The sequence below is a fragment of the Pezoporus flaviventris genome, unplaced genomic scaffold, assembly GCF_033815535.1.
Source record: "Pezoporus flaviventris isolate CSIRO_AGI_PZ_B2104156 unplaced genomic scaffold, CSIRO_AGI_Pfla_v1 ptg000005l, whole genome shotgun sequence".
NCBI lineage: Eukaryota > Metazoa > Chordata > Aves > Psittaciformes > Psittacidae > Pezoporus > Pezoporus flaviventris.
Window position 1 is genome coordinate 20,076,000 of NW_026892553.1, and position 16,458 is coordinate 20,092,457.

Below are 16,458 nucleotides of genomic sequence, written 5' to 3' on the forward strand. Positions count from 1 at the left end.
TCTGTGCACTGCAGGGTAGTACTACCTGCGCTCAAATCTACCAGGGTAAATCCTCTTCAGCAAATAAAGCTTTCTTTGGGACTCTGCTTTATTAGAAAGGAGATTATTTGGGTTTGAGGGTCATTCTAGAGTAGAGTTTGAATGAACTCGAGTTGCTTTCCAAGATAAACACAACCCCAGAACAAAGCGTATCTGGGTTTACTGTTACACACAATGGTGTGTTAAGAGCTTGCACCTGGTGTGGCAGAGGGAACATGAAAAGCTTGTGAAGAATTGCCAGTGCAACATATGGCACATCCCACTGACAGATCCAGAGCTGCTCCGGACCGGGTCCGGGCCCCTTGCCAGGGCTAGGGTTCTCATTGCAGTGATAGGCAGCAGTGAAGCATTTATCACTATTGTAATGGGGTGTAATTGCTCTTAATCTTCCCCAAAACTCTCTCTTGGAGTTGGTCTTGCCTTGCACCTTGCTGTTGCTTCCTGACACCGTCAAATGCCAGAGCTGCACTGATGGATTTCCCTTTTGTCTTCCTCTTCACTTGCAACTATTACAGACAGCTTCCCTGTGGGTTACATCCATCAGTAGTGAGCGCTCGGTTTGGTCACTGCTGGCTGGGGTTTGTCTTCTGCCATCACTCTCTACTCGGCTCTGTGTAGGGCAGCAGAGACACAAACCTGTCTGGGGAAGGAAGCCAAAACCCATTTGCTTTTAAAATCATCCAGGGTCTTTGTTCAAAGGATCTAATCCAAGTGACCATCCCATGTCCTCTGCTGTGGAATGTGGGAAAGCGGCTTCAGTTTCCACTGCATCTGTTGGGATTCATAGAGATCAACCCCTATGAAATATCAAGGGGGGGGTGGGGGGGGGGATGCTGCAGGATTGCAGCCGCTCAGCACTGATGGGGCAAGCTTGGAGCCTAAGCTGGGAAGGGTCCTCCTGGGTCACTGCTGTGCGGCAATCCCTTTCATAGGGCTACAGCTTTCCATGATAGGGTTGGGGAAGTCTCTTGTCCTTGTCCCATTTCAAACTGCTCTGGCACCTGCTGGTGCATTTTCCAGGGGAAATCCCATCCAAAGGGGATGTGGAACAGCAGTGCTAGAATAGCTGGGATCTGCTCATAGCCATAAGGACTAGGTGTGGAGGTCCTGGCACCTTCCACCAAGTGACAGAGGAAGGGATTTTTATCAGACAAACGACTAAGCTGCTAAACTGGGGCATCCTTCAGAGCTCTGTCTCTGGGTGGAATATGTTATTTGGTTCCCTCTTCCCCCTGCAACTTTTTTGTTATGCAAGGGCTGCACCATCTGGATGGCAGATGATATCTTTACATTTGTCTGTTTTCAGTTTTTCAACTATAAATCATCTGATTTAGCTGATTTCTGTTGCTTGAGCTCTTCCCAGTGTTTGAACTAAGCTCAGCTTTAAAGCTACCCTGCCCCAATAGGGAGCTTTCTGCTGGGGCTCCTGCTCCTGCTGCGCCTTCCAAATATATTTATATGCATATATATATATACACAGAGAGAGAGATACATATATATATATATATATATATATATATGCTCTGAAGCATCTGAGTGAGACTCCATCACCACAAACAGCTTTCTATCTCGAGTCTCCTTTTGCGCCATTCAGTCCCGTTGTCCTCTGCCATGAAGTTGATTTCAGTCCTCCAGCAGATGAGATGTGGAGGCCATCCCCATCTCCATCTGTTTGTATTGAATAACTTCTCTCTTCCTGAGGGCTGTGTGTGTGTCTCCTCCTTCAGCACAGTCTTGGATCGTAACCTATTTACAGCGCTCTCCATAAATGCCTTACAAGAAGTCTTGAGCACATTTGCTTTAAACACCAGAGACCGCTTCTATTTTGTCAGTGTATCTCTGATGGCATCTTAATTTTCCATTTCATGTGTGACTAATTAACACTTAAACTTGCTCTTCGGGGAGCTTCTCCCGTCAGTGCTTTAGATGGACCCACCACGTGGCCGGCACTGGTACGTGATGCTGGAGCTAATGCTCCTCAGACCGGCTGGGTGGAAATGGTTTCAATGAATGTTTTGAAGCTGGGCCAGGGAGTGAATCAAACGTGAATGACCATGAGTCACGTTGGAAAACAGCCCTGTGGAGGGCTCAGGGGGTGACGTGCCTGCTGCAGATAGCTCCGCTTGCACGCCCAGTGGTTGCACATGGGCTTCGAGGGTCCTCCCGGCTTGTCCTCATCTGCTGGCTGTAGCTGCCGCCTCGGTTGGGTGTGGGGAATGGTGTTACTTAGCATGATGAGTGCTGAGTGTAAATGAACCCGGGTATGTGTCATGTAAATGCTGTGTTGGGAGCAGAATGTAAGATAAAGGAGCTGGTCTCTCTGCCGGAGAGCCCTGCTGGGCAATTGTCCGGGCAGAGCCGCATTGCCAAGGAGAAGGCAGGCACACTGGGTGGGTTTGGTGCAGGGACAGAGGTAAGCACCCCATGTCGGCTGCTTTGTCCCCAGGACATCCCAGCGTCGTCGTGTTCAGTGTGTGTTTGCAGCAGCACATGGATCATGCAGCCTTGTGTCGTGCCTTTTGGGTTGCTCACGTTTTGCTCGAGCACTGCGTGCCCCCTCGGGGTGCCTGTCCTTGTACAGGTCCCACAAGGCACAAGGTGCACTGCAGTGTATTTGCAAACCCATCATCCGCTCCCCAGATCTCTGGACCACGTAATGGGGAGCTCTGACTGGAGGGTGGGGGCCCGACCATATTGCATCTCCTCTGCACATATCTTTTCCAACCCACGCTGGGGTAAATGCATAGGGGTTTTGCTGTATTGACCAAGGACTAATTCTGTTCTCCTTTCCCCTTTCTGTCTCGTACAGGTGAACCCCACGCCGCAGGGGACACGAGCGCTGTTGAAAATGATGTACTGCCCCCACTGCCGAGGTCTGGTGTCGGTGAAACCCTGCTACAACTACTGCTTTAACGTCATGAGAGGCTGCTTGGCCAACCAAGGCGACTTGGACGCTGAGTGGAATATCTTTATGGGTAAGACAATACGGGTTAGAACTTCATGTCAGTGTGTGCTGATGCCACGTCCCTCACCTGAATGGCTTTTGTGGGTGGCTGTGCTGAGCTATAGCGAGTTTTTTAGGTGTCTGTGATGGGTATCTTTTCCTTCCACACCTCTGTATGTGTTTTGCTTCCACACCTTTTGCCGTTCGTGTTCATTTTCTACAAGCATAGGTGGGTTTGTGTTGGAAGGGACCTTAAAGCTCCTCCAGCTCCAACCCCTGCCACCTTCCACTAGAGCAGCTTGCTCCAAGCCCGTGTCCAACCTGGCCTTGAACACTGCCAGGGATGGGGCAGCCACAGCTTCTCTGGGCACGCTGTGCCAGCGCCTCAGCACCCTCACAATAAAGAATTTCTTTATTAGGATATATATGATATAATATTAGGATATTATTTTCCTAATATCGAAAGGAAAAGCATGTAGAATCAAGTACCTAGAATCATTCCTAAATAAATGAGACTGCTCTTGTGCCAGTTGATCTCTGTTGCAGCAAGCTTTAGAAGGATGGAGCTGCCACATGCTTGTAGGCTTGGAGTATCTCTTCTTGCTTGGCCAAGCCTGTGTGCAAGCTGTTTTTCCCATACTGCTCCTTATACATTCCTGTCACCATCAGCTGTCCTTCCTGAAGCCAGTTTTCTTGCTCAGCAGCCTGGAGTCTCCCCGCTCCTGGGGAGCTTAGGGAAAAGCTGTGGGCCTGTGTTTTACATTAAACCATTGAATGGGACCTGTGCCTGAATCTGGTTTTTAAACAGCTCATTGGTGCTTGGCTGCCATCCTTTTGAACGCTGGTTTACGTGATGCTGTGTGAGTGTTTTTGCCATCTTCTTCCTCTTCTTTCTTAATTTTGTGTTTAGAAATGGTATTATTGGATACACGAAATCTAGACTGAAATGTTACATTCTACCTTGGCTCAGGAAGCGATGATGCATCATGTCTTGGGGCACAGGCAATAGATAATGTTAAATGTTTTCATTTGGGCTCCTTTTCCAGGAGGCTTGATTTGTCTGTGAACGGGCATCCTTTGGGAGCGCTCACTTCACTGCAGTTAATGCGTGATCAAGTGCACATGTGAAGTGTCTGCTGCTACTGTCTGTGGTACTCTTCCCGTCCCGCACATGGCAAAAAGAGGCTGTTAGAAAGTCTCCCCCTTTCATTGAGCTGGGAGATTAAAAAGAAGGGAAATTGCTGACAATTGGCATTTCAGGCTAGATCTAAATCTTAGGACTTGTTTTGCACACTGGCTTTTTGCTTTGCCCGCACCAACTGGATGTGTGCAGGGTGTTATTTTCAGAAGGCCTTTTTTTGCCTGTGCATTCCATGCAGGGAGTTCAACGTGACACTAAATTGGGTTTCCAAGTCGTTCTCTGGGAGGCTGACACCCCCCTCCATTCCTCCCAGCCCTCTTTCTCATGAGAATATTAAGCATTTCAGCTACAATTGTTGCTGAAATAGCTCAAAGCCAGGAGACTTGCAGACATCTAGTCCAAGTAGAAAAGAGGAATCCCATGAAAGGGAAGGGCATAATGCCAGAAACCAGACAAAAGCACAAGCAGCTAATTGCTGTAGGTGGTATGCAGCTAAAAATGAACCTGGGGGGAAGCCAGTGAGCCCTGTCACACGAGACTGATCAGCGACTGCATGCAATAATGAAGATTATTAAACAAGGCAATGTAAATAACTGCGATTCCAGGTTGGAAGCAAAGCTTTCTTCTAGCAGGGCTTCCTCCCCAGGGGAGGAATTCCTCATGGGAATTCTTGTCCATTCATCGCTTGAGTATGGTATTAAGCTTCATTACATTTATTGGGAGTATCTGCTTGGTTCTTGCAGTGCACCAAGAACTTAAGCTGCCTTATCTTTAGTTGAACAACTGACCAGGTCCTGATTTGTGGGTTCTATCTCAGTTTGCCCCTTGAGCAAGTAAAATTAAATAGATCAGGTGTTTGGGGCAGGGCATGTGTCGCACATCTCCTGCGTGTAGGGGCTGGAGGGTTTAAATGAGTCAATAAAGAAAACCCCAAATTGCCCTTCCAAACCCACCCCCCAACAAAGAAAACCCCCTTCCACCTGCACGGGCTCAGTGGGTTGAAGTGCTAAACGATGGCAGTGATTTATTGTGTGTCAAAACCCGCTTTGGAATACAGCAACATAATTTAAAGATAGTTAAATGGGAGAACTTGGAACGCATGCTGCAAGTACATGTGAATGGGTGCACGTGTGTATGAAATGCTCACGTGTGTGTTAGCGGGTCTGTACGTGAGTCGTTTATGTAAAGCTTTTCCAAACTCGGATGTGAAGTTTGTGGGGTTTTCTGGGACAAGAAGACTTTTAATTCCTTACCTCTGGAAAGTGCCATTTAAGGTTATGGTGTGGGAAATAATGAGGGAATTGTACTCTTTTCTCCCATTTAGCTATTTGAATTATTTCGCCCTCTATTCCTGACACAATTACCCCAATTAGACAGGGGTATACTTTGTTTCAAACAAGCTGTTGCAGGGGTTGGAGCTCTCCTGAATGAACAGTGTTAATCTCCAGTGCCTTTTCATCATTTTTATTCTTAAATGTATCTCCCCCCCTCCCCTCCAAGGTTTATTCTGCTCGGAGATGTCAAATTCAGGCTCTCTATATACATATCTGGAGCGCGACTTTGTGTGCAAAGCATTTTTTTCCCCTTTAAGAAAAGATTGTTGTTAATGAATGGTCAAGGTCTTCCCCCTCCTTCCCTCCCCTTTTAAATCAGATCTTGGGGTTAAGACTGAAAACTGCCTTTTGTTCTTCAAGTCAGACAGTGAGGCTGAAGATGTGGGTTTCTGATTATTGGGGCCACAATGCAAAAGAATTGCTTGCCTTCATGAGAGCGAGGTGCTTTGTTGCCAAGGATTGTCTCAATGCCAGTAGCAAGGACAAATGTATGCAGGAGGAAAAGGGTCTTTAAGGGATGGTGCTATGTGGTGTGGGTTGGGGGGGGGGGCTTCCCTCCTTAAATCCACTTCCATCTCCCCATCACAGGGAGGAAACACTCTTTGTCATGCTGTGTGTTTGTAATAAATGGCCTCAGTGCATTTTTCACTCTGCCAGACTTTCCTTTTTGTGAAGCACCTCACTATGGCTTATAAATAGCAATTATTTTGCACCAGAGCTCGGGAAAAAAATCACTGATATTTGTAATCAACAACTCTCTCCCAGTAACGGGAAAATCACTCTGGGAGAGGTGAGTTGCACGGAAGCTTCATTTCTGGTGTTGGTGCAGCGTGCCTCCCCTCTTGTGTGCTGTGATGCCAGCACTATCCTGAGCCCCAGCCAACCTTATGGATGTCAGACGTGGCTGCTGGGGGGGAATCACTGCTTACCACGACCGTGGTGGGGACACCAGCCAGCTCCTGGTGGGAGGTAGGAGCTTGCAGGATGCCTTCAGAATCAAAGCTGTGGATGAGGTGGAGCCCCCCCCCTTTTCCTTTTTTCTTTCTCCTCCTTTCTTTCTAATGGAAGTTTATTTCCTTTAGCCCTCCTTGCCAGTATCAATCCCCGCTCCAATTATTACTCTCCTTATCTTTCCTCGGCAGCTTTGGCAGCTCTGCTGGAGGCCGAATGCATTTTCTCTATGGGCAGTCAAAGCGGAGGCTGCATTCCTGGGCTGTGATACACGGAACACCATGGCACCCCTGCTAACAAAGGGCCCAATTCGCTCTACATTCCCATGGTCTTGTGGATGGCCTGCCCGGCTCAAAGTTTACAAAGATGCCAAACAGCCAGAAGAATTGGGGTTTATGTTTCCTTTCAGGCTTTCACAAACACTTTATTGATCTGCGGCCTTTCCTGGCCGCTCGGAGAATGAAGTAGTGACAAAATGGAATGATTTTTGGGTCGGGTTTTCCTGTTTCGGTTGAAACTCTGCGTTTTTGTGTGTTTCATTCTCTGTCCCCTCATAATATTTTTATCTGAAATGAGCAGCTTCCCCCAAGCCGGGCCGGGATGTTCTTTATGCGTGTGAAAACCCCCAAAAGCATTGACAGTGATGAACACATTTAAGTTGTGCTCCACTTGTTTACAAAAAGTCTCCATTTGGTAGCACATCAAAAGCATTTTTCTCCCCTCCGGCACAATGGTATATTCATGCTAGCAGTCATTACTCAGAGATTTGAAGCATCACTTTATTGGAGCCCACCACAATACAGTCTAAGACTCTTTGTTTCATTTGTTATTACCTTCTTTCCCTCCCCCCCCCCCCCTTCTTCTTTTTAATGCATTTAGTTCAGACCTGTTTGTAGTCCCTGATGGCTAAATTCTAGCCATGCCCTGCAGCAGCTCTGTCATTGATGCTGGTGCTGTGTGCCTGCGGGATGAGGAGGCTTCCTGGGGGCTCCAGCTCCTCCTAAGCACCTTGGGGCTTAGGATGGGATTGATCAGCTGATAGACCTTTAACCAACAGCCAGCAAATGTTCACAATATTGAGTTGGGTTGTCTTTAAAAAGTGGGTTTACAGGCTGGGAAGGTATCTGCAGTTTATGGGGTTTTGAATAACATTAATAATAATTATTATTGTCATTATTATCATTACCATTATTACCTATTTTAAATGCAAAAGTAGCTTAATTTTCTATTTGTCGTCAGTTTATGGCTTTTTTTAGTGTAGTTTAACATGGCTTGGGCACTAAGGCAGAGCTGTTACTAAATTGTGCAGTATATGGAATGTCTTTATAGGGCTTTAAGAGACAGCCAGAGCCCCCATCAGTTTTCTGCTTGTTGAAAGTACCTTCTGCACTGGGAGGATAAACATCATGAGAAAAACTTTGCAAGAGAAATTAACAGAAATGGGAAATGCCCATTTCTCCTTAATGGAAGGGAGCAGGAGTGGGGAGGAGCTCCTCAGGAAAGGGTTTCTTCAGGGTCAGAGTGAAGAAACAGGCTGTGCCCTGGCCTCCTAAATCACACAGGCTAGGAAAAAATGAAGAATTAAATGCAACTGGGGAACGATGAGTTTGTGCGGAGCATCATGAAGTGATGCAGGAGAGGAGACGAGCAAACAGTGTGCTTTGGGGTGGAGGTACCGTGGTGAAAACTGTTGTGAAATAAAGGTTGCGATGGGCAAGGAGAGGGGAGTGCTTAGCAGGAGGTGTGTACCTGGAGGCACCTTCTAGAGGAGAACCAGAGAGAGGGCTTAAATGCAATGCAGAGCAAAAGCCTTAATGCCAATAATAATTTCCCAGAGGAAGTAGTGGATGTTCAGTAGCTGCTGGGTTTAATGATGTATCTGATGAGGACGTGCGTGTCGGCACGGGAGGAATGACCTAGTGTTGGCTGGGGGACTTTTCCATCTCCCCTTGCCTAGAGGTGTGCCAAGGACATCAGTGCACAATGAGGTGTGTATATACAGAGAGATATATGGGTGTGTGTCTGTATGTATATATATGTATAGCAACAGCATTTACCCTGGTCTCATGCAGTCTCCCCGGTGCAAATTGTCCGTGCAATCCCTTGGCTTCCCCAGGCATGGCAAAGCCTGTAGCTTTCCATTAGGGAGAGCTGGTAATGATGGTCATCTTGAGCCCTTTCCCATTGGTGTCCTGCATTCAGGAGCACCATGAGGAAGCCAGTGGCTTTGAAAGCAGTCTTGAAAAACAAATGACACAAGACATCCTTTAATAACTGAGGATGGAGAGGAGGGTGTTAGTAATGCTTGTTCTAATGGGAGGAGCTGATTACAGACTGCCTGTTGGCAGGCTGCGATGGTTCTCTCTCCTTTAACATGGCTTTTGATGTATATGAGCCTGTAGCTCGGGGCTGGCAGCCTGGAAGTGCCTGGTGATGGCTCTGGGAATGGAGCAAACTGGGATGCTGGGAACGGACTCTTCATTAGAGACTGTAGTGATAGGACAAGGAGTGACAGGTTCAAACTTAAACAGGGGAAGTTTAGATTGGATCTAAGGAGGAAATTCTTTCCTGTAAGGGTGCTGAGGCACTGGAATGGGTTGCCCAGGGAGGTTGTGAATGCTCCATCCCTGGTGGTGTTCAAGGCCAGGTTGGACGAGGCCTTGGGTGATATGGTTTAGTGTGAGGTGTCCCTGCCCATGGCAGGGGGGTTGGAACTGGATGATCTTAAGGTCCTTTCCAACCCTAACTATTCTATGATTCTATGTGTGCTGGTCAGAAGCAACGCTGTGGTGGTGAACATCTGTGTGCTCCATCTGTTGTCCTTGTTACCTGTTAGTCTTGAAGCTCCTCCATTAAAATCCCTCATTTCTCTCTTTGTGTTAGATTCGATGCTGCTGGTAGCAGAGAGGCTGGAGGGTCCCTTCAATATCGAGTCAGTCATGGACCCCATTGATGTGAAGATTTCAGATGCCATCATGAACATGCAGGAGAACAGCATGCAGGTGTCCCAGAAGGTAAATGGGCCAAGGGGACGCTTTGGTTTATTCATCCACTGTGTTCTATTTCCCTGTTCTCATCAACGGGTTATTTCTTTAATGCCTTTTCAAGTCTGTATACAGCTGATGCATTATTTGAGGCAGGGGCTGGGTGGGAGCGTGCAGAAGGGAGGCTCTTGTGACCTCACCTCATAAAACCCTTTCCTTCTCTCGTGTAGGTTTTCCAGGGATGCGGCCAGCCAAAACCTCTTGCCCAGGGCCGGGCCGCGCGCTCCATCTCCGAAAGCGGTTTCGGTGCTCGCTTCAGGCCCTACAACCCGGAGGAGAGGCCAACCACAGCCGCCGGCACGAGCTTGGACCGGCTGGTGAGTGCCTGGTCCTGCTTCGCACCCCTGTGCCGCAGCGTGTAATTTTCCACTTGTAATTTATAGGGTTTCTTAATATTCCTTGGCTGTCTCGGCTCTCGGAGGGGTGTAATCTGCCCATGGCTCTAGACGTGAATTACCTCAGCGCTTCTATGTCAGAAAAGGGCCTGTTTTAAAGGCTTGGCTCATGAGTAATGTGTGAGGAGCGGTGTTTAATTTTGTATTAAAGAAGTAAATCAACCATCAAAACACGCAGCCTGAAGATCTGGCCTATACACGTCTGTTGTGATAAAAAATACCTTTCCGGCTTCACTTTTAATGAGCGTTTGGTATTCTGGATTATGTCCTGTTTTCTTTCTTTTTTTTTTTTTATTTAATAGGTTACTGATGTGAAAGAGAAGCTGAAGCAAGCCAAAAAGTTTTGGTCATCTCTCCCTGGCAACATTTGCAACGATGAAAAGATGTCTGTAGGCACTGTCAATGAGAATGAGTGCTGGAACGGGAGCGCCAAGAGCAGGTTTGGCCATGCTGCTGCCCCTGCTTAACTCTCTCCCTCTCACCCCAGTCTTTCCCCAAGTGCTCTTCTCCTACAGGAGTGATCCCAGCTCCCCTGAGACAGGCCGCTGCCATTATCCCTTCTTTTTCTTGTGGATGGGAGAGCTTGAGCACCAAGCTAAAGGGTTGTCCAAGCTCTGCGTGGTGGTTTATTTGAAAGGAGAGAGCTGAGTATAGATACCCAGACATGGCATCTCCTCTCGGACTTAAACCTCCCTGTTAGTGGTTGCTCATGGGTTCGGGGAGGTGATTTATACAAAGTCCTGTATCACGGCTGCAGAGTGGGGATGCTCGTGTTGTTGCCCAGTTGAGCAAGGGGAGATGGACGCTGGTCAGATGTCCTCTGTTCCGCTGCAGAGGTCAGTGGCATGAGGGGGGCAGTGCTTTCCATGCACACTTTTGATGGAAAAATAGTTCCAAACCTTATTTTTTTTTTTCTTGTAAGGAAGAAATTGCCAACACATGAATGAGCCAAAGGTTTTCTGTCATATGGTTTATGTAACTGTTGGAGTTTGAGTTTGGAAATAGAAGTTTTTTTTTCTGTTTGCTTACTGAGGAAATAAGCAATATCCAAGATGTTCCATTAAAACAAAAAAAAAACACCCAACAAATCAGTCATCCAGGCTGTTCCAGCAGTTTTTCTAAGTAATAGCAGGTTTCACCCCTGGTAGTTTTGGGGCACAGGACTGAGCCATCCCACATCCACTTTGCACCCTTTTGTGGGTGCCTGAAGCTGCCTTGCTTGGCCAGGGTGATGGTTTGGGTGTCTGCAACAAGAAATGAATGGCTCTGCTCCCCTGAGGGCTTGTTCAGCAGCTTGTACAGGGCTTTTCACAGCAGGTCTCCCCAGTGTACATGCAAAGCTGGCCCCAGTAAGGAGGAGAGATGGAGACTTGGCAGCAGGGGGCAAGGACACAGAGAGGAGGCTGGACATCCTATGTGGGTTGTGCAAGATGTTTTGCTTTGCTGTTCCCCTTTTCTCTGTGGCTCCAGTAAGCCCAAAGTTCAGTTGCTTTCCATGCTCTGGTTTCTCTTTTGGCTCTCTGACTACTTTGAGACATAATATTGATCACAAATAATAACAAAACCACCATCATCACTTACAGTAGTAACAAACAACCTTTCCGTATACAGGGGAGCATTTGAGCCCTTTGGATGTATGCTTGTAACTCATTGCCTGGTCTCCAGGATCTGTTGATAGTCTTTTCTCTCCCATGGTACTGCTATTGGCACCATAACTAAGAAAAGAAATGTTTTCTTCTCATAAGTGATGATTTTTCGTGTAAGTCAGGTAATTGGAGGAGGGAGAAAAAGTGTCATATCCCTGCTCAATAAGATGAAATACCCATTTCAGGAGACTTATTCTGTTGGGTTTTGTTGCTCAGCCTCTCTTTTAAGCCAAGAGGCCACAGGTGTGATCAGACCCAAGCACACACTCCTCAGACCAGCAGCTCTTCTCTGCCATAGTTACGTTACCTTCAGCATCACCGATGTTTCTCCTGCTGGGGTTATTAGGGAAATTGCATCTCATGGCTGCGTGGTGAGAAGTACACGTCTAATACCCCAGCTTGGTGGTTAAGGTCCATTATGCAAAGGCAGAATGATATTCTTGCCCCCAACAGTTACTATAGGTTTCTCTGGGATAACTGTAGCCCCAAAGGTTGTTTTCCCAAAAGTGCCACCTACGTGGGCACCTCAGCAGCTTGTTTTGCTCTGTGGCCTGCAGCAAGCTGATTTATGCTATTGTAAGCCATTATTATTGCAAACCCCAGATCTCCTCCTCTTTTCAAGTTGGGGAGAAAATTGTCTTTCCCCTGCCTTTGTGGCACAGGCTGTATGAAACCCGTGTTTAATTCCACAGGTTGTTCAGGCTGCAGGGAGGGAAGGAGGGGTAAGAAAGCAGAGAAGGGCTCTGGGAGGATTCTTAGCTCTGGTACCAGCAGGAATGGTTTCTTTGCAGGTATGACTTTGCGGTGACTGGGAACGGCTTAGCAAGTCAAGTGAATAACCCCGAGGTGGAAGTCGATATTACCAAGCCAGACATGGTGATTCGCCGGCAAATCATGGCTCTGCGGGTGATGACCAACAAGCTGAAGAATGCCTATAGTGGGAATGATGTCGACTTCATTGACATAAGTATGTTTGCTGTTATTTGCCTTTTGCTTTTCCTTGTTTTCCCTTATTATCTGGATTTCAGGCTGACATGGGGTAGCTGGATAAGCATCAGCTGTGAGGAAGTGTGTTAGTAAAGAGGGTGGGAGCAAGTGTCTAAGACAGGGTGTATGAGGAGGGTTGTTTCCATAGCAGGGTTTGGATTGGAAGGGACCTTTAGAGGTCAGCTAGCCCACCTCCCCTGCAGTAAACAGGGACATAGAATCAGAGAATAGTTAGGGTTGGAAAGGACCTTAAGATCATCCAGTTCCAACCCCCCTGCCATGGGCAGGGACACCCCACAGTAAACCATGTCACCCAAGGCTCTGTCCATCCTGGCCCTGAACACCGCCAGGGATGGAGCATTCACAGCTTCCCTGGGCAACCCATTCCAGCGCCTCACCACCCTCACAGGAAAGAATTTCCTCCTTATATCCAATCTAAACTTCCCCTGTTTAAGTTTGAACCCATTACCCCTTGTCCTGTCTTCATCTTCAAGTAGATCAGGTTGCTCTAAGCTCCATCCAACCGGGCCTTGCATGTTACTAGGGATGGGATGGGGCAGCCACAGCTTCTCTGGGCACCCTGTGCCAGCGCCTCAGCACCCTCACAGGGAAGAGCTTCTGCCTAAGAGCTCATCTCAGTCTCCCCTCGGGCAGGTTGAAGCCATTCCCCTTGGCCTGTCCCTACATCCCTTGTCCCAAGTCCCTCTCCAGCTTTCCTGCAGCCCCTTCAGGCACTGGAGCTGCTCTCAGGTCTCCCCTTAGGGATCCTTCTCTTCTCCAGCTCATCAAGTCCAACTTGCTCCCCTTTCCCCACCCCTACCCGAAGCCTCGCGCAGCCCCGCACGGGAGGGTAACACGCGTGTTTGTGCCCACAGGTGAGGAGAGCAGCGGGGAGGAGAGCGGCAGCGGCTGCGAGCCCCAGCAGTGCTCCTCGGAGTTCGAGTTCAACGCCACCGAAGTCACCGGGAGCTCCACCAAGAGCGATAAGAACGCGAACACTTCTGCCGCTGCCCGGGGCAGTCTATCACAAGCGGCCTTGCTCCTTAGCATCTTCCTCTTGGCTGTGCAAAGACAATGGAGATAATTGTGCAGCGTAGGGGTGGGGGGGGAAAGACTTTTATTATCAAAGTTAGAAGGCACCTGCTTTCACTTTTATACCATCTAGGGACTTGGCTTTTTAAGTTAATGGACAACAGTGTACAGTTTTTACTATGTTGCCACTGGTTTTAAGATACTGGTTATTTTTTTTTCCCCTTGGTATGCTGGGAATAACAGGACCGGGGGGTACCAGTCTGTCCCGTTCACCAAGAATCCATGTGAGAGGTGGATAACAGAAATGTATATACAAGCCTGTAGTTAGCTCTGCATTTGTGTCTTTATCACTTTTCTTTTTTTAAATTTTATTTTATTTTACCATGTTTCCTACAAAAACGAAAGAGCCCTGGGGTCTCCTTGGCCTGTAACAAGTCTGTGTTTCCGAAATGAGAACTATCTGTACAGAAGCAGGTTTTATTTATCATGTTATCTAATGGGGGGAAAGAAAAACCAACTGCCCAACAAGCAGAAAACGTGTTTCATGTAGTTAACTTCCCATTTATCCACATTATGTTGGTTGCCTTATCTGGAAAGAGGTGGAAGTGATTTGCCTTTATTCTGCGGTATAACAAGAGGCAAAGGCAGAGCTGGTCAGTGTGCCAAGTGGCCTGCTTGCACAGGGCATTAATGCCAGGAGCAGGTTGTACTTGTAAAGAAACAAGAGGTTTGGTGAAATTGGAAGAGACTAAGGAGAGCTCCGGTTCTTCTGGCACTGGGAAGAGTTGTCGTTTGTCCCCCGGGATCCTTGCAATTAGCTGTAACTCCTGTAGGTCAGTTCCTGACGTGCATCCCCCTTGGGAATAAGGCATTAAACTTGTTCAGTTGGAAGCATCTTGTCGTCTCACAGATCCAAATGCCAACATGTATCTCGTCTGCAAATGTGTTAGGTGAATGCTGGATTCGGCTCTTAGTGTTGGTTTGGTTTTGAGGGATGCGAAGTGGGAGGGAAGGGGAGGGGTGTTGGATTGGTTTGTGCAAGAGTTGTGATTTCCTCTCCCATGGGGGACAAAAGGGAAGGAGCAGGTGAGCAGTGCCCCGTGGCACTGGTGCAGGCAAATCCGAGTTGGAGCTGGTAGGGCTGAAACTCCTCCTTTTCCATGTATTTGATTTCCTGGGAGCCAATTGACTGCAGCTTTTCGGCATCACCCGAGACACCCTCCTCTCCTTACCTGCGCTTCTGCAGTTGGAACAGTGTTGTGGTGGATGGCAGCAACTCATTGATAAAAGAAATCTATATTTTTTAAGACAAGAGATGAAATAGCTTTTAAAAGAGTTTAGGGAGAACAAGAAAAGGCTTTGGAAAGACTCAAAATCATTCTGCACATCTCCTCTTGCTTTAGGTAGTCTTTGGGTCTGGCTGGATGCCGGAGGAGCAATCCAGAGGGGGAGGCTGTGCTCTGTTCCACCCTCGTGTTGTAAGGATGATTTTCTATTTTTATATTGAAGCATTATTGTTAGCTCAGGGTCAGCATTACATTCAACTTTTATATTTTCACACCAAATTGCTGCAAAGCTATAAAGGAGGAGTATTCTTGGCCGGTATAAGCAATGCTGGAGGCTTAATTTTACTAGAAGTAGCCAGTTATTTATTAAAACATGCTGTTAGTAGAGGTAGGGAGATTCTGGCTGGATTATTTTTCTTTAGAAGCTAAATCATGGAACCATAACATTGGGAAAATTCTCAATTTATGTGTGGGAAAAAATGGATTGTAAATAGCGAAGTTGCCTTGCGAGGCATTGGGAAATGTGCTGATGCTTAGAAACTACCTCAGTTCTGAGGAATTTCCTTTCTAGCTTTGAGTGCTGTTACATGGACTTGGTAGAAGTGAATCTGGTTTCCAATATGTAGCCGAAAGAGTTATCCCTATAGACCTTGTTAGATGGTTTTTAATTTAGAGGGTTGAACTCCATCCAGCTGTTTTCTTTCAGCTCAGTTCCCTAACAAAGCGAATTTCTGCATTAAATATTGCTGATGGTTTCCATGACTTTTCCTGATTTGTTTGGTTTCATGGCATTTTCTGATTGCCCTTTAATTAGTTAAATGGTTCGAGCCGTTTGAATTTGGATCCTGAAATAAACAAACCTTAGATGCACTCCCCTTGTAAATACATCACAGTGAGGGCTGCCTGGATAACCCCGCTGGCTTCCACCCAGCTGGCGGGCCAGCAAAGTTAAATGAAGAAAAAGAAAGGAAAGCGACTTAAACTTCTTCAGCACTCAGAGAATGGGGGAACAAAAGCCCTTGTGTTCGGAGGGGCTGAATCTCCAACATCCTCCTTCTTGGCAGAAGTGTTCATACGTAAGAAAGTTGCTTGTAAATGCTGCTTTGGAGCGGGTCTGCTCAGGAAAAAGAACCCATTTCTGCATTTATACTTATCATTTTACAACTGCTTGCTTACTAATTGTCATTCCTTAGTTTGGTACAAGCCACCAATGCAAAGAGCTGCGGTCAGTTTTGAGTGTGTCCGGCTGACTTTGTTAATAGCACCGACCATCCTCTGCTATATAAAGGGCAGATTTGTCACCTGGGGCTACAGGAAACGAGAGTAAACATCACTGTAGGATGATCAAAAGTTGTGTTCCTGCTTTGATTCTGTGTTTGTGTGTGAAATCGGCTTGTAAACTAAACCATACGGGTAGGGATGAGGCATGCTGCTGGCTTTGAGGAAGGCATGGGCTCCCTTCCTTCAAGTATTTCTTGTTTCCCACATAATCACTGATAGTACGAGGATGATTTAAAGAAAAATTCCTGGGCATAGAATTAATAATTAAAATTAATGGAATTGGGAATGAGCCTAAGGGCTGAATGAAAACCCCAGCCCTTGAAAGGAGCTGCTTTGCCAGCCCTGTGCCTCTCCTGAACCACTGTGCTGGATCCTTCC

The 16,458-nt window shown here is 47.2% G+C and overlaps 1 protein-coding gene across 2 annotated transcripts in view; it reads left to right on the forward strand.

Moving 5' to 3' along the window:
• The window catches only part of GPC4 (glypican 4), a 65,794-nt gene extending 50,233 nt beyond the window's left edge, over positions 1-15,561 (forward strand). For both annotated transcript variants that reach the window (XM_061446268.1, XM_061446269.1), the window contains exons 4-9: positions 2,849-3,014; positions 9,293-9,423; positions 9,624-9,770; positions 10,151-10,287; positions 12,286-12,461; positions 13,357-15,561. In XM_061446268.1, the coding sequence (XP_061302252.1) occupies positions 2,849-3,014; positions 9,293-9,423; positions 9,624-9,770; positions 10,151-10,287; positions 12,286-12,461; positions 13,357-13,565 (966 nt within the window). In that variant the 3' untranslated portion in view covers positions 13,566-15,561. The remainder of the gene's footprint in view (positions 1-2,848; positions 3,015-9,292; positions 9,424-9,623; positions 9,771-10,150; positions 10,288-12,285; positions 12,462-13,356) is intronic.
• The last annotated feature ends 897 nt before the right edge of the window (positions 15,562-16,458 follow it).